General features: G+C 41.4%; 1 protein-coding gene across 4 annotated transcripts in view; it reads left to right on the forward strand.

Annotated features, from left to right (window-relative positions):
- Positions 1 to 18,470, forward strand: part of LOC135222612 (E3 ubiquitin-protein ligase Bre1-like) — a 244,141-nt gene that overhangs the window by 104,819 nt on the left and 120,852 nt on the right. For all 4 annotated transcript variants that reach the window (XR_010316299.1, XM_064260707.1, XM_064260709.1 and 1 more), the window contains 2 exons: positions 3,342 to 3,515; positions 4,029 to 4,286. Coding sequence is in view for 3 of the 4 variants with exons in the window: in XM_064260707.1 (XP_064116777.1) it covers positions 3,342 to 3,515; positions 4,029 to 4,286 (432 nt within the window). In the remaining variant the exon portion in view is untranslated. The remainder of the gene's footprint in view (positions 1 to 3,341; positions 3,516 to 4,028; positions 4,287 to 18,470) is intronic.

The following is an 18,470-nucleotide window of genomic DNA, read 5'->3' on the forward strand; positions in this document are numbered from 1 at the left end:
TATATATACAATTGTTTACCTTGCAAAAAGAAAACTGGACGTCTTAAATAGTAGCTGTATGAAAGAAAACTTGCATGACTGAATACTTATGTGGGCACTGGATTATTTTCACATACAGGCAGCCCTCGGTTAGTGGCAGGGGTTCCGTTCCTGGCCGCCGACGCCAGGCGATTTTCGACGCCAGGCGATTTTAAAGCCTACGGCCACCGCACACCTTTCGAAACTCTAGACCAGTCAAAGGCGCCGTAATCCCACAACGGGGCAATAAGTAAATTAATATTTATGCAGTATAGTACTATAGAATTTACTGTACAGTTACTTGGGTGTATAGAGTATGTAAAGATATAATAAAGTTTATACAGTGTACAGGTAGCTGTAGTGTTCAGGTTACGATCATTAGTCTTACGATAGTCCGATTTATGAGAGATTGAATTACAATGGCCTAACTTTATCCATCTTCTAGTTACATAAGTTCAATAACAGCAAAAGAGAATGATGAAAGTATGGTTTTAACGTTATACTCGTTGCTTGAACGAGAAACTACTTTTTTTTTCTAAGTACAACCGAACTGGATAACATCCGTTTGGCTTGTATTTCAATCATTGTACTACAGTACAACATTACCGTAGTTGTTATAAATGGCATTATGTGTAGAATAGAACTGAGATATCTTAATGTAATAACTTTATTCGCTATAGATCAGAGATCAATATAGATTAAAGATCAATCGGGAAATATACTGTTAAATTTAAACCTAGTTATAACTGAAGCTGAGAAAACTGTTCAAGCTGCTAATGACTATTATCGTACATCGGCAACAAGGATAAAACTGCAGTAAATGTATGCCATCAAACACAGCCGTAGATAAAATTGGGATAAAATCATTTTAATCAAAACTACTGTGCTTGAAAGAACACATTTCACTGTTGGGTTCACGCTTATATAAGATAAATAACGTAAAGTTCGTATTACGATGACATAAAGGATTATTGCGAACGGAATCACGCAATTTTTTACGCAATAAACATACCGCCAACGTAATATGTTAACGAGAAAAAAAAAAAGTAGTTCACATACACAACGAGACATATTCAATAAATATTTCCACCTAAAAACACGCTGTATAAGGAAAAATAACTGTCTCATATAAGTCAAGTACGTATCTAGATATTCGTTTATGCTAACTAGAAGCAAGAGGATTCGCTCAGAATTGCGTTATGGTGAAACAAACTTATTCATCAGCTGATTTCAAACCACAACATTGGCCGCTCCGCGGAGTACAGGCTTAAATTTGCCGTAATATTTTAAAATACAATAATATGAGAATACATACAATATTCTTGGGATACAGTGAAATAATGTATAACTTTTTAAAGGATTTATGGAAGAGATGCATAATTAATAAAATAACACAATGCATTTTTCGGAACTGGCGGACAAGAACGAACATGAAAAAACATCCCCTGACAATGTGGAGCGTAGTTACAAAGGCTGCCTTATTTGTATTTTATTTCTGTACAAAAATTAAAATACCTTTACGTAATATATTTTCATACACATTTTAAACATAAAAGCATAAAAATCGCTAAATTTGCACTCTTTTTAACTCTATATTTTCGGAAGAGTGGCAGACGGCGGCATACAAGAACGAACTTGAAAAAACATCGTAGTCGATAACTTGAAGGGCAGTTTCAAAAGCTGCCTTTTTATCATATTTCTGCACAGAAATAAAAATACTCGATTCATAATACATTTTCATACACATTTTAAACATAAAAGCATAAACATTTATAAAATCGACACATCGATCGCTAATTTGCACTTTTTTTAAATCGATATTTTCGGAAGAGCGGCAGGCGGCGGCTCACAAGAAATAACCTGAAAAAACATTGTATTTGATAACGTGAAGGGCAGTTTCAAAAGCTGCCTTTGTATCTGTACAGAAATAAAAATGCCTTTCACGTAATACATTTTCATACACATTTTAAACAAAAGCATGAACATTTATAAATCGACACATCCATAGCTAAATTTGCCCTTATGTAACTCGATATTTTTGGCATAGAACAGCATCAGAGGCATATATTTTACCCTAATACCTAGGTAATAACTCTCCATAAAATTTGTTAATATAATTTGCATAACCTTTATGGTCTGAACGGCATTTCTACAAATGTATGAACTCGTTAGACAATGGCGCTAGCGGCGCTGTTAACTGAAAATTGTGCCGTAAGGATACCTTTAAAATGCCTTATTTTTTAATGAATATTTTTGATGACCGCCGTAAAACCGATTCGCCGTTGAGTGATTGCGCCGTTAACCGCGGGCCGCCTTTACATAACTAAGTCATGCAGTTAAGTATATCTTAGTTTTACCTGACCACTGAGCTGATTAACAGCTCTCCTGGGCTGGCCCAAAGGACTAGATATTTTTACATGGCTAGGAACCAATTGGCCACCTACAGCTTATTGTGGGATCCGAACCACATTGTATCTTGCAGTGCGTACATATTTATTTATAACTGGGAAATGTAAGATTTACTTTAAAATAGTATCAGTAATATTTCAAAGATTAATATGAACTGTAATAGTATGATATTTTAATCTATATTTGATGTTATTTTTAGGGATACTTTGGTGTTTGCACGTTCAAGATAGGAGTTTGTAAGCATTTTTCAAGGGCGATTCTAAATATTCACGGATTCTAAACATTCGCCGGGGGGGGGATTCTGGTATGCATCCCCCCGCGAATATGGGGGGAGCACTGTATTTACCAAGTAATTACTGAATTGGAGCCCTCCTTCATCCCCTTTCATGGACATTACAGCAATAAAATAGAATGAAGCCATTGGCTATGAGCCGCTACCACACTCCCATGCTGTGGGTGTGGCCTGTCACCTCCCCCTCTGCAACTGACGCTTTGCTGTGAAGTTTTGGATTTAGGCATGCCAGTTCGAGCATAATCGTTAGCTAAGTAATTACATGGCAAGTACATATATATAAAACCTTACAGGCGTTCCCCGGTTATTGGCAGAGGTTCTGTTCTCGGCAGAGTGTTAATAAGTGAAAGCCACCATTAACTGAAACATGATGATTTATGGTGCTTGTGGCACCTCTGTTAGGTATGTTATGGTGCCATAACACTAATCACCTTATGGCACCAAAACTCGGCCTGTTATGTGGCCATAAATCGCTGATTTTATGGCGCTAGACAAGCGTCATAAAACCGGATCGCCATTACCCCGTCCGCCAATAACCGGGCACTGCCAGTATTTTATTATAAAATGTCATTTTAATGGGGTTATTGACCTGCGGTTTTCGTATTTTGTTTATCCTTTCCAGTTGAGACAACTGCCAGAAAGTATTATAGTTGAAACAACAGAGTATAAATGTCTTCAGTCACAGTTTTCTGTTCTATATAATGAATCAATGCAACTGAAGACTCAGCTGGAAGAAACTCGACACCAGTTACAAAACAGCAAGAATGCTCATCTGCGGCAGATTGAACAAATGGAGGTTAGTTTCTCAATGTATATCATTGGCTTATTTTCTGTATAACTATCAATCTGGTTCACAAGAAGTGAAAAGTAGAGATCCAAGCTCATATCTTAATTTGTGATATTTATCTTTAGAAGAATTTGTGATATTTATCTTTAGAAGAAGAGGTGAAGTTTTTTATCTTGGTATTTGGTGAGGACCCAACGAGGTTGTGTCATATCCACTGTTCATGTCACTATAAAAAGCCATTGATTATTGCAGAAATGGCATCCAGTTTTAGTTGTATAGCTGACAATAAGGAATTTTATTTTGTCATTTATTGAAATTGCACAATTCTTGTGGGATCTCTTTGCATGAGATGAACTGTTCATCCTTCAAAATGCTCGAGGATGAAAGTTTTGTAGGTCATGTCTCTCAAAGTACTTTCTTATTATGTCCCCCCAAAATTTTTAAAGATAATTTTGTGTTATTGCTTTTTTCTCTTATCCTTAAACTTTGCATAATTTGTCTATGCTTTGTATACCTTTTCAGAGTGAGGAGTTAACTTCACAAAAGAAGTTACGAACTGAAGTCATACAGTTAGAAGATATGCAAGCTCAGGTTCGAAAGGAGTATGAAATGCTTAGAATTGAATTTGAACAGAACTTGGCAGCCAATGAACAGACTGGGCCTATCAACCGAGAAATGCGACACCTTATCACTTCATTGCAAAATCACATCTCACAACTCAAGGGAGAAATTCATCGATATAAAAGGAAATACAAGGAGTCTGCTTCAGAAGTAAACAAGGTAAGTCAAGGAAATCTTTGAAAATCATACTTAATGATGAATCTTGGGAATACTGATAATTTCCATTCTGAACTTGACATTTACGTTAAGTAGCTTTGAATTCTACCAATATTTAAAAAAGGGAGGGATGACGTAAGGAAAAATCTATTTCTGGGCGATTGGTTCGTGTCGCCAGCGAAATATCCTTTAATCCATTATTTCTAAGGTAAATGCACTAACACATACCAGAGAATAAATAAAATAAAGAAAAGGTCAGTACTACTGACTCGCTCACCCTCCAAGAGGGTGTCGGTATGAACACTATGGCGAGTGAGACCACTACCACGAACCACTTACCAATAGAAATCTCCTACTACAAAACCCCCACTAGAGGGGAGCCGACCCACAGAGTGGGCAGCAACTACTACTACTCCATCCCATGCTGCCGACTGCTGCGCCTCTGGTGGCCATCCTGAAGTTAGCAGACAATCTTGAGCGCAGGGATGGGTAGGGTGGGATTTCGCTGGCGACACGAACCAATCGCCCAGAAATAGATTTTTCCTTACGTCAAAATCCCTTTTCTGGGCTCAGTTCGTGTCGCTGCGCGAAATCGTACCAGAGAAATAGCACAAGATTGTAAAGAAAATAATTAAATAAATAAATAAGGTCTCAATAAAACTTAAAATAAAATAAAGAAATATAATTGCTAAGAAATATACATATACACAATGATACAAATTAGAAAATATTCCTTAAAATTAACTTAAAGTTAACATATATGTACAGGGCTTACATGGAATATATGTTGATCTTAACATTTGTGTATAGTTAATATGTACAAAGTAAATAAAGCAATTATAATAATAAACTGAATTTGAACAAACTTCGACAATAATATAATAAACAAATGTATATGACTTAGTATACAAAACCCGTAACCATTGCAAATGTAGATGTGTCACCCTAGCATAAAAATAAGGGGACCACATCATAGAGATCATTATATACAATCAATTGTGAGTGACCCTAACAAAAAAAAAATAAGGGACACCCACTGTACCATCATAAGAGCAGCTAAGACTCAAGGTAGACGTAGATGAACATGGTAGGTATAGACAAACTGTTGAGTGAGATAGGTAGAAAGGAGAACTGGATCTTCTACTTAAGATTAAGCAGAGTCGGGGGAAACTATGTTACCCGCCGCAACTGCTGAAAATTTCAGAGCTTCCAAGGACTTTAAGTAATGACGCTTAAATACTGTCGGCGATTTCCATCCAGTATACTTTTTTAAATCATCAAAATTCATGTGTTGGAAATAGTTAATTGAGGTGGCAACTGCCCTGACATCATGAGCTTTAGGGAAGGAATCAGGGTTGGCTTGCTTAATAAAGTACAGGATCTGTTGCCTGATACCTTTAATAGATAAGGTACCACCTTTTTCTCTCTTAAAGAGAGGACCCGACGAGGATGAGGATGTCCTGGACAGAAAGGCTCGTAAGGTCGATACTGGACAAAGAGAAACATCTTGTGGAAGGGGTATAACCTTCCACGGTTCCCACCTCATCAAAGGATCCTCATTCTTTGCTATAAAGCTACGTTCCGGAGAAAGTAGAACTTCCCCTGTGGGAAGAAATTCTATATGATTCGGATCTCTGGATAACGCCGACAGTTCTGAAATTCTAGCTCCTGAAGCCAAGCTTAATAAAAATAGAGTTTTTCTTAACCCTTAAACGCCGAAGCGGTAAAAAAAAAAAATGTCTCCCGTGTGCCGGAGACGTTTCAGAGTGAGCGCGGGAGCGGAAAAAATATTTTTTTCAAAAAATCATAGCGCGCTTAGTTTTGAAGATTAAGAGTTCATTTTTGGCTCCTTATTTTGTCATTGCCTGAAGTTTAGTATGCAACCATCAAAAATGAAAAAAATTATCATTATCATATAAATAATGCAATATATGATAGCGCAAAAACGAAATTTCATATATAATTGTATTCAAATCGCGCTGTGCGCAAAACGGTTGAAGGTAACAAGTTAATTTTTTTTTTCGTTGTAATGTACACTAAATTGCAATCATTTTGGTATATAACAAATTGTAAAACGATAAAAGCAACACAGAGAAAATATTATCACAAAATAATGCATGAATTCGTAACACGCAGACGTAAACACATATTTTTTCAAAAATTCACCATAAATCTAAATATTGTCCTAGAGACTTCCAATTTCTTTCAAAATGAAGACAAATGATTGATTATTACTATACTGTAAGAATATCAGCTTACAAATGCAGTTTTCGACCATATCTGACGAGTTAAAGTTGACCGAATGTCGAATTTTTTTTTATATATATTTTTTTATATGCAATTATTTCGGAAATAAGAAAAGCTACAACTTTCAAATATTTTTCGTTTTATTCTACATAAAATTGCGCACATTTTCATATATAAAACTCTATGAAATGCCTAATATGAAACGGAGCAAATATTCCGAGAATGGGACTTACGCATTTCGGAGATTTGTAGCGGAGAATCCGCGCGCGGAGGGAAGGAAAGTTTTTTTTAAAAATTCACCATAAATTTAAATATTGTGCTAGAGACTTCGAATTTGTTTCACGATGAAGATAAATGACTGAATATTACTAGACTGTAAGAGTTTTATCTTACAATTGCGTTTTTCGACCATTTCGGTAGAGTCAAAGTTGACCGAACGTGGTTTTTTTTCTATTTATCGTGATTTATATGCAAATATTTCGAAAATGAGAAAAGCTACAACCTTCAACTATTTTTTGTTGTATTATACATGAAATTGCGCACATTTTCATATATAAAACGTTATGTACGGCTAATTTAAAATGGTGCAAACATTACCATAATCGCACGTATGATTTTTTCGGAAGAGTTACCGCGCGGACGAAAAGAAAATGTTATTTTTTCATAAATTCACCAGTAAATCGAAAATATTGTGCTAGAGACTTCCAATTTGTTGCAAAATTAAGGTAAATGCTTGAATATTACTAGAATATAAGCGTTTTAGCTTACAATTGCGTTTTTCGACCATTTCGGTAGAGTCAAAATTGACCGAAGGTTGAAAATTTGTCACTTCTCATTTTTTATATGAAAATATTTCAAAATTGATAAAAGCTACAACCATGGGTTGTTTTTAGTTGTATTGTGCATGAAAATTGCGCACATTTTCATATATAAAAACTTTATGTAACCGCTAATTTAAAATGGTGCAAACATTACCACAATCGCATGTATGATTATTTTCGGAAGAGTTACCACGCGGACGTAAGGAAAAAGTTTTTTCATAAATTCACCATAAATCGAAATATTGTGCTAGAGACTTCCAATTAGTTGCAAAATTAAGTTAAATGATTGAATATTACTAAAATATAAGCGTTTTAGCTTACAATTGCGTTTTTCGACCATTTCGGTAGAGTCAAAGTTGACCAAAGGTTGAAATTTTGGCACTTATCGTTATTTATATGGAAATATCTCAAAACTGATAAAAGCTACAATCATGAGTATTTTTTGTTGTATTCTACATAAAAATGCGCACATTTTCATATATAATAGTCCATGTAACGGCTAATTTAAAATGGTAAAATAATTATGTCAAAGTGACGAAATAATTTCCGAGATGTGTCACAGATACTTTTTAGTGCGGCAAGAAAGAAATTCGCGCTTGCGCGCTTGCGTAACGATTGTAAACAAAACAACACCTTGATCCGTGAACTCCCAGCACATCCCCCAAGGCGCGTAATTCAAGAGTTTTCGGCTGGTAGGCCTAAAAGTATTTTTCCGCGAATTTTTAAAAAAAACTTTTGTATGTCGACGTAAAATACGTCCAGTCGGCACCTGAGAGACAAAAAATGTCGACGTAAAATACGTCCAGTCGGAGTTTAAGGGTTAAGAGCATTATAAATGAACATGTCGTATTGTCTGTTTCTGAAGCCAGCTTTAGAACATCATTTAAGAACCACGATACTGACGTAGGCCTCACTGAAGGTCTAAGTCTAGCACAAGCCTTGGGAATAGACGAGAAGTAAGAGTCTGTCAAGTCTATGTTGAACCCGAGTTGAAAAATCTTTTTCAAGGCTGACTTGTTTGTCGTAATAGTGCTAGCTGCTAAGCCTTTTTCAAATAAAGATCTGAAAAAGGATATAGCTGAATTGATTGTCATGATTCTAATATCTGATTCTCTCAGGAAGGTTGCCAACTTTTTGACTGCAGCATCATACTGTCTCAAAGTTGAATCTCTTTTATCAGATTCCAAGAAAAGAATATTTCGAGGATCAATATCTGCATCTCTTTTAGCCGCAAACTTCATGAAGTCCATAAAGTTAGGGTTTTGAGAATTCCTGAGGAAGCGAACACAGTCTTCGTTTGTACTGACTGGGAGAGCCTGGATTGGGAATTCGAAGAGGACGAAGACCCAGTTCCAGAATCAGAGGTACCAATTGCTCTTCGGCCAGTCTGGGGCTACTAGAGCTACTTGACCCTTGAACGTCCTGAGTTTGTTCAGTACCTTCAGGAGAAGATTCACTGGAGGAAAGACATAAATCTTCTCCCAGTTGTTCCAATCATGGATATGGACAGGGCGTCCGTGGCATAGGCCAGAGGGTCCAGGTTGGGGGCCACATAACATGGGAGTTTGTGGTTCGCTTGAGATGCGAATAGATCTACTTGTAGACCTGGAACCCTCCGGAGAATCCATTGGAACGAACTGTTGTCCAGTGACCATTCCGACTCCAGAGGAACTGAGCGGGATAGAGCATCTGCTATGACGTTTCTCACTCCAGCTATATGGGTGGAGGAGAGGTGCCAACTGAACTTGTCCACCAGGGAGAAGATGGCTACCATGACATGATTCAGATGTCGTGACTTGGAGCCTCCCCTGTTTACGCAATGGACTACCACTGCGCTGTCCAGAACTAGCTTTATGTGGGAGTTCTTTGGCGGACGTAACCTTTTCAGAGTCAAGAACACTGCCATCGCTTCTAGTACGTTTATGTGAAGCTGGCGGAACTGGGGTGACCAGGTTCCTTGAACCTTCTTGAACTGAGAATATCCTCCCCAGCCGCTTAATGAAGCGTCTGTGTGGATGGATAATCCCCGGAGGAGGAAACTGAAGGGGTACTGATATTGACAGGTTCTTGACTTTTGCCAAGGGCGTAGACGATTCCGTAGAATCTGTGGGACTGATGACAACTTGTCCCTGGATCTGACATTTGCTCGTGAGCGCCAGATTCGGGTTAGGTCTTTCAGTTTGGCTTTCATCAAGATGTTTGTCACTGATGCAAATTGGAGTGAACCAGGATTCTTTCCTGGCTTCTCCTTGAAGCAAGTTTGTGTCCTAGAAATTGCTTTACTGACTTCGCTATTTCCTTTCTCTTGGCTGATGGAATCGACAGAGTATGGGAGGATAGATTCCATTGAATGCCCAGCCACTGAAAGTTGGACTCCGGAGTGAGTCTTGATTTTGTCCTGTTTATCTTGAACCCTAGATACTCTAGGAACTGGATTACTTTCAGTGTGGCTTTGCGACATTCCTCGACTGTTGGAGCCCAAATCAACCAATCGTCGAGATACGCTACTACCATTATCCCCTGAGACCTCAGTTGTTGGACGACTACCTCCGCCAACTTCGTGAACACCCTGGGTGCCACGTTCAGACCGAAGGGAACTACCTTGAAGGAGAATGCTTGATCTCCTATCTTGAAGCCCAGATAAGGGCGAAAGTGTCTTGCAATAGGGATATGATAGTATGCGTCTGTAAGATCGATAGAGGTGGTGACGGCCCCACGGGGAAGTAAGGTCCGCACCTGCGAGATGGTGAGCATTTTGAACTTGTCGCAGCGAATGGCCAAGTTTAAACGGGATAAGTCTAAGATTACCCTTCTTTTTTGTGAGCCTTTCTTTGGAACGCTGAATAAGCGCCCTTGAAATTTTAATCTGTGGACTCTCGCTATTGCTCCTTTCTGAAGGAGGTCCTCCGCATACTCCGTCAATTCTTTTGATGGAAGTTGAAGGAAAGGTCTGGGTGGAGGCGGATTCGCAATCCAACTCCAACCCAGGCCTTTCGACACAATACTTTGTGCCCATTTGCTGAATCCCCACCGGTGCCGGAAGAGAAACAGCCTCCCTCCTACCTTCAAGTTCTCATTGCTGCTGGTAACCTCCGCGGCCTCCCCGGAAGTGTTTTCCCCTGTTAAGAGACCTTCCTGATCCTTTCTGACGAAAGGATCCCTTACCTCTGCCTCCCCTACCCGAGCGGTCATACTGCTGAAAGGCCTGGCCTTCGAACATTGGTTGAAGGCTGGGGAGACAGCGTAAGAGGTGGAAGGTTGAGGCTGGGGGGAAATCACGTAGATGGGCTGTGATTGAGCCTTGGAGGTAGAGGGTTGGGCTGCCTGTACCAACGGAACAGTCGAAACAGGCTGGGCGAAGCGTTGTTGTTTCTTCTGGTAAGGCTGAAAACGTCTGGGTTTCCTCTGAGCCTTACCCCTTGTTGATTGGTCTTGGCGTCTCTTTGCGGTGAGACCCCAACGATCCTTAAGGCTTTGGTTAAGCCTTGTCGCTTCCGCCTGGACCTCCTTTACCATTGCATCAGGGAAGAGGTCTGCTCCCCAGAATGTTTGGATAGAAAGCAACTTTATTATTCGGCTCATGACGAATAGTTGCTTCCTGGAGGACATGTTTCCGACAGTTAGTTCTGGCTGTAGCGAACTCAAACATGTCAGACTGAACTGTTTGCGTCAGTGACTTGGTGAGAAGCTTAAAGAGTGGCTCAGAACCGTAAGAAATGGTTGCCACTTCCGTCATTGCCATGGTGTTAATGGACCTGGCTAGCCTAGTCTTGGCCTCAAATTCAGCCTGAATGAGGCTGTCCGGAAGTCTAGGCAGCTTCTCACCAAACTGATCCATAGCACAGTCTGGCTTGAGTTTGCCCGCCGAAAAAGTGTTGGGTAAATCTTCCCACAATTCTCCGAGTGAGGGGAGCAAAGGAGATGTGGGGTCTGCTTCCCTTAGCTGTGGCAACGACTCCCCCTTCTGGGCCGCTGGGATAGTGACCGTAGCTATTTTGGTAAGGAAGGGAAGCGGAGTTCCCTCTTCCATTGTGAAAATGGTGAAGGGACTCTTAAAAGGTTGAATTTTCGTGTTCGAACAATCCATGTCCTCTAAACACCTGAGCCATTCTCTTTGAGCCTGGTCACGTGAGTAGAGGACTGTCTCCTTAGGGACCTTGTCATCTCTAGTCATGGCTGCGTCAGTGAGTCTGGCGTAGCCAATGAACGGTGGTTGTAGACCCTCCGGGTAGAACTCGAAGTCCTCAATCCTTCGAGTACCACACTCCGGAATTGAAATAAGGCCGTCCTGGAAAGGGGCGTATGACGCCACCCTCCAGGGGTTATTCATAGAGAACGGAGGCAGAGAGTCATGAGGTGGGAGCTGAGCTATTCCGGTGCCGAAAGGTGGGGGAGTAGCTAGAGGAGCCTGGCTAAGTTCGGCGATGATGTTATCCTGGGAGGTGATCCTGTCGGACAACCGGGAGAACATCTGCTCCATACTGCTCTTCAGAGAGCCGACCAAGTCTCCCATGTGTTGCAACAGACCAGCATTGGGATCCAAAGCCGGAGCTGCTGCGGAGGTGGTTGGGTAACTCTGAACAGGTACCAAGGGGAGAGGAGAAACGGCTGACTCCGCCGGAGTATGTGGCCTCTCCTTGGAAGACCTGCTCCTTGAGGATTTGGAGCCAGACCCAGAAGCTCTAGACCTCTCCGCTCCGGGGTTTGTAGCCGGAGACTTACGAGATGTTGACGCCGACGAAGTCTTTTTGGACGACGACGACGTCTTGCTTAGGGTTTTTACAACCGTCTGTCCCTTGACCTTAGGTCTTACTGAAGCGTCAGGAGAAGTATAAAGGAGCTCAGCTCCTGTAAAGCCTTGGAAGGAAGCTGGAGAGTTAGCAGGAGTAGAAGACCCAGTGGCGCCCAAGGGAAGCCCTTGGGCGTCCAACGTACCTACCTCGACCAACAGGTCGTCAACACCTACCATGGGCTCTATATTTAAATCAAGTGTCGCGACGTCCGACGAGATATCTTGGCCTGGTTCCTTTAACGAAGCGGCGAGCTGTTGTTGAATCGCCGCCATAGTCGACGTAACCCGTTGACTTGCCGCCGGGGAAGATTAGGACAGCCAACCTCTTCTCCAGAATGTAGGGCTGTCCCTTGGCGGCGTTCTTACCGAAACCGCCGACCCAAGCCCTCAGGGTTGCCAGGGCGGTATCTCTAACGGCGGGGGAGCCTGGAAGAGAGGGAGGGCATTCATTAGTTTTAAGTTTAAACTTAAGATTAAAACTTAAGTAATAGGCTTAGTCTAAAGACATAGGGGATGCAAGATCCCATATAAAACGAGCTTAAGCTTAAAATAAGAGATTAAAATTAAACTTAAGAACTACAACCTTTGTTGGGATTACCGAACGGAGTTGGGAATACTTACCCCGTCCAAGAGCTGACTCACAAGATCGTAGCAAATGGTGCAGGTTTCGTGGAACCAGACCTGTAGATTCCCGTGCGGAGTCGCGCATGGAGCATGGGACCTGCAGACTTCATGCCCACAGGGGTCCTGGAGCATGGCATTGCATCCTGGATGCTCACAGTTGGTGGTCTGTAAGTGAAAAGATACATGAGTACCGTAGAAGACATCACTTACAGGCTAGTAGGCTAAAAGAACTCCGCTGCATGCCGGAGCGCGAAAAAATTTTGGGCATAACCCCTCCCTTACCGCCTGAATAGGCTAGAACCCCGGAGAGGTCCGGTGTGATAACGTAGGTAACGGAGGGATTCGGCTTAGGCTAGCTTAAATTAAACTTACTATAGTTTAAATTAAACACTAAACACTTAAGCCTAAAGCACTAGAACGTACCGGAATAAATCCGGTGCGCGGCGGTGTTCGTGTCGCGATATCAGCGAGACGGGGTGGTTAGGAAAGACCAACTGTACGCCTGCAGTCCGCCCGCAAGGGTGAACTAGCAACCTTCCACGTGAATGCCGGAGCTCCGGTAAAATAAAGAGCACCAGTAAGCCGGGAAGGAGCGAGAGGGCGAAACAGACTCGAGCCAACAACGGAGCGACGGAGTAACGACGGGGGGGGAAGGCCAGTCCCCCCCTTAGTCATCCGAGCGCGCCATGAAGCAAGAGAACGGTCAAGTCCAGTCCTGGGTCTGTCCAGCCCCCCCTACTCCCTCCGCCTAGGGAGAGAGGGAGGCAGGCACGGGTATGTGGAGCGAGCGAGGACAGACCTCCTCCTCCTCCTCCTCCTCCTCCTCCTCCTCCTCCTCCTCCTCCCCTCCTCCTCCTCCTCCTCCTCCTCCTCCTCCTCCTCCGGCCCCTATGGAAGAGCGGGAGGAGGGTAAGGTGACTGGACGGGCGCCTGGCTGCTTCGCGATCACATGGTGACCACGGAGCGGTAACATGCGAATACAATGAAACAACATAGCCTAGGTTAAAGCAACCAACTAATCAGAGAGATGCTATACAGAAGCAACCGAACTGATGAGAGGAAGCAATAAACTGGTGGGGACCAATGAAATACGGAACCTAGGCTACGTAATATGCCAGACGCCGTAGGCTAACCTAAAATATATAAAATAATCAAAAATTACCTTAACGTAAAGTAAGAAAGTAAATCAGTAGGAGAAAAAATCCAGGAGTGTACGACTAACCCGAAAGAAAGTCTACCACTCAAAGCTAGCCGGGGCCGATACTAAGAGCTGTGGCTAGGGTCTGGATGGAAGATGCCTACGCAAGGTAAAGAAGACATGCATGCATGACATAAACCCAGTAGGCTGGACCCCTAACATAATATAGATAACTAACAATAGAGCGTAAAGTAATAAGGGAAGGTTCTAGGTATGGAAGACCAAGAACGAACCCGCCACGAGGCAGAACAATGCCGCCATGCTTCCGACCAAGAGCCAGTATTTATACCTAAAAAACGGCAAATACTGACTCAAGGCCGGAAAAAACCCAATAGCAACAATAACCGATTACTTAACTTAGCTGCTGCGATGGCTGCACGCTCCATAATTAGTAAATCCAAGAAAGGGGCACAAAAAAACACAGAGCAAAAAAGGGCACGTGTGTACGCAGTGCGCTAACTGAAAAGGATGACCACCAGAGGCGCAGCAGTCGGCAGCATGGGATGGAGTAGTAGTAGTTGCTGCCCACTCTGTGGGTCGGCTCCCCTCTAGTGGGGGTTTTGTAGTAGGAGATTTCTATTGGTAAGTGGTTCGTGGTAGTGGTCTCACTCGCCATAGTGTTCATACCGACACCCTCTTGGAGGGTGAGCGAGTCAGTAGTACTGACCTTTTCTTTATTTTATTTATTCTCTGGTATGTGTTAGTGCATTTACCTTAGAAATAATGGATTAAAGGATATTTCGCGCAGCGACACGAACTGAGCCCAGAAATGAAATTTTCAAAGCATTTATGTATCTCTTACTTCTTACTCACAAAAAAAATGCAAGGTGATTTGTTTTTTAACATAATTTTCTTGTGGAGTTAATGTTAATCATTATTTTCTTCTGGAATTGATGGTAACCTAACTGCTTCTCATAAATTTTAGTCTTAGAAGGAAATTTACCAACTTTTTGTAGTAAAAAAAACTATTTTTCAGTTGCAATGTATGGTATGTATATCTTTCTTTTTAATATTTTGCTGTGATGTTATGTAGTGCTTTAAATTATCTTAATAGTTAATTATCTTAATAGTTTTTTTTATGAAGGCCTTATTGTTATTATTATGTAAGGTTTGTGTATAATGTTTAATTATATTTTATTTTTTTGAAAATACACTTTGTACATGTTTAAGGCGATTTGTTCCTGCGGAAATACAAAATGTAGCTATTAAGTAGGAGCATCCTCCCTTGTGAGCTGAAATCTGTCATTAAAACTAGGTAACAAGGACTATGTAACTGGTAGTATGAGAGTGATTAGAGGAAACCTCCACTCATCTGCCATCACCAAACACTTTCTCTTCAACTGCTGTCAAGCAAGCAAGGATGCATCACTGTGTTCTCGACAGCTTCAGAATTTGAAGTTCTTTCATCTTTGTTTTTGTGTGTATGGTGTGTGTGTGTTTTTTCTAACAATAAAAGATGTAACAGATGAAAATGATTGTTTAGCCACTTATGCCCTTGGTGTTACTAGAACCATTGTAGGGTAGGCAGCCAGCTTATGGTGTCCAACAGCACTCACTAAGGTGTTTATAAGCAGTACAGAGTACAAGCCATAATCTTTTTACCCTCCCTGAGAAGATTATGATTCATCAAAATGTGCTGTCAGTGCACCTCACGCAGTGCACTGTAGTAATTTCTGAAGGTCTTTGCAACATCCATTCGGCCCTAGCTGCTCCCATTTTCATTCCTTTTATTGTACTTCCATTTATATTTTGTTTCTTCCATCTTACCATCCTCCCTTTCCTAGCAATTGTTTCATAGTGCAACTGCAAGGTTTTCCTTCTGTTACCTTTGAAATCTTTATACTCTCAGTTTCCGTTTCACCGCTGAGTAACGTCATAGGTTAGGTCCCAGCACTTGGGCTGTGGCCTGAATTTTATTTTCCTTGCCACCACCTGCCTCTTTTTACTTCCATGGTAAGAAGAGATCTTGGAATTCATCTCGCAAGAAGTTTCATCAGATTTCAAGTAAGTACCTTGTTTTGAGGGTTAGCAATGGCATTCAATCCTCCATGAGGTCTCTTCAAACTCTGGGACCATGAAGGGAACCATGACTAAGCCTGTTGGGGTAGCCACCTTTTGTGCCCAGTTGGCATGGGCCTCCACTCCAGGAAACCAAGATAAGGAACCCAGACTTCATCCCCTAGAAAGGGCAAGGAGTCTTGCCAGCCCTTTCATCCTCCCTTTCCCCTCAAATCCATCTATGAAGGGAGGTAAAGGGAAGGAGGAGGGAAGTTCCTTCCCCATCTGCCATGTGTAGGAAGATGCCTGTCATAGCATGAGGCAATGCAGCAGTGACATTGGTTGGTACCATGGCTAGTCTGTGCCCTGTATGGCAACAGAATATACTAAAGGGAGCACCTGCTTACAAGGTCCTTTTGGAAGTTTTTTGGAAGTTTTAGCTCTGTTTGAAGAGGTGAACGGGATGCTAGAGAAGAGCATATTGGAAGTCAGACAACTTAGTTCCAGGGTTTTACTCTTCCTTTTCCTGGGGAAGAAGGTAACTATTAGCAGGAGACTGATCATTGATCTTGTTGATTATGTCTCTGGCTTGATTCAAAATGAGAGCAATGCTGTTTAGTGTTACCTGGATAACTGCCTAGTTTTGCCATTGTCAAAGGCATAGTTACTCTAGATCAGATATTGTCAACTCTAATTTTGCCACAGCCCTGGGACCATGATTTACTGTAAATTATCAGATCTCATACCAGTGAAACAGGCAAAGTATGTACCTGGACATACCTATAGACATTGGAAGTAACAGATCTTTTCTTCAGACTCTTATCAGTAAGTCCAGAGAGGTTTCAGTGCAATTCCTTTTTGTAATATTGTTGCAACAGAAATATCCAATGTGGTATCAACATGTAATCCTCAGTCACCTGTCTTCTTTGGAGAAGCTTGTCCTGCAGGCAACTTCACCTGTGTTCTCTTCAGTGGCAACTGAATTGACACTGGTCTAACTCAAGTGGTCCTCCTATTCAGTTCATACCCTTTAGAGGGGACATTAGAGAGGGTCTTGCTTGGTGGCTGGATGACAGGCACCTCCTTTTGGGAATTTGCTAAAACTCTCCACCCCATAGATGCTTCCATTCACAGTTGCATAGGAGTGGTGAAGTAGTCACCTGAGTGGTAGCTTGCTTCATGTGTTTACAGTAAAACCTCATCTCCACATTATTGTTCTGGAAATACAAGTGGTGTAGCTATACCTGAAAGGATTTCAAGTGCATGATTAGCAATAACCATAGATATAGAATGGAGAGATTGAACAGCCTGTGATAGCCAAACCAGTTTGTGACGTGCACTGCTTGGCACCATCACTGTGTGGTGATTATTATGTAAATAATGACGTAACTCATACAATTAATGGGAAACCCTTTTCTCTTTAAAACATGTTTTTATACATTCAACTTACCTGTCAGATATATACATAGCTATAGACTCCGTCTTCCCGACAGAAATTCGAAATTCGTGGCACGCGCTACAGGTGGGTCAGGTGATCTACCTGCCTGTCGCTGGGTGGCAGGAATAGGAACCATTCCCGTTTTCTATCAGATTTTCTCTGTCGGCCGTATTGTAAACATACATTTGCGGTACCTCCTGACTTGATTTTCGTGTTTCATCGCCATCGATCTTCTGGGCTGTCTTTTACAGGGAAGTACTGGGTCTTTGGCTCGGCATACGCTTTTATTATCTTTTATTAACATTTTAATGAATTTGGCTTCGAAAAATTTCGAAGAATATATATCGTGTAACTACCGAAATTGTCGGTAGACACTCACATAGTTTGCAAGAAAGGGAAATATTAATATTTATTCATTGATACGTGTAATAAGTATTACAATCGATTGAGGAAATAGACTGACTTCCTACTTTAGGTTGTCAGTAAAGCATGTAACTAGATACGCTTCCTTTAGAAGTTTTTTGTTTTGGGCTACTCGTACTAACGAGCAGTTAGAGTATTAACAGTGCTAGTAGTGTTGCATCCTCATCACCTTCTTACTTCACAGAAACTTCAAATTCATAATTGTAATTTGAAGACAAGGAATGTAGCTCAAAATGCGAGCTATTAAAAGGTAAGAAGTGATTACAGTGGTCCCCCCGTATTCGCGGGGGATGTGTACCAGACCCCCCTGTGAATAGTTAGAACCCGCGAATATTTGGAACCCCTATAAAAATGCTAAAAACAGCCTATTTTGTTAGTTAACACTCAAGAAAAACCCACTAAAAATTTTCATACATGGTTTTTTTAATAGTTTTATCACAAAAAGTGCATTTTATGATGAAATTCATCATAAAAACCAGGAATTTGTGGATATTTATCATAGAAAAATACCGCGAATGCGCGAATTTTCCGCGAATAATTCAGGGAAACGTTCCCGAGAGAAATCCGCGAATGTGTGTGTCCGCGAATCTGGAGAACGCGAATACGGGGGGTCCACTGTACAGTGTTCCCCATTGCAATGGAGGGT

Source organism: Macrobrachium nipponense, chromosome 8, assembly GCF_015104395.2.
Source record: "Macrobrachium nipponense isolate FS-2020 chromosome 8, ASM1510439v2, whole genome shotgun sequence".
NCBI lineage: Eukaryota > Metazoa > Arthropoda > Malacostraca > Decapoda > Palaemonidae > Macrobrachium > Macrobrachium nipponense.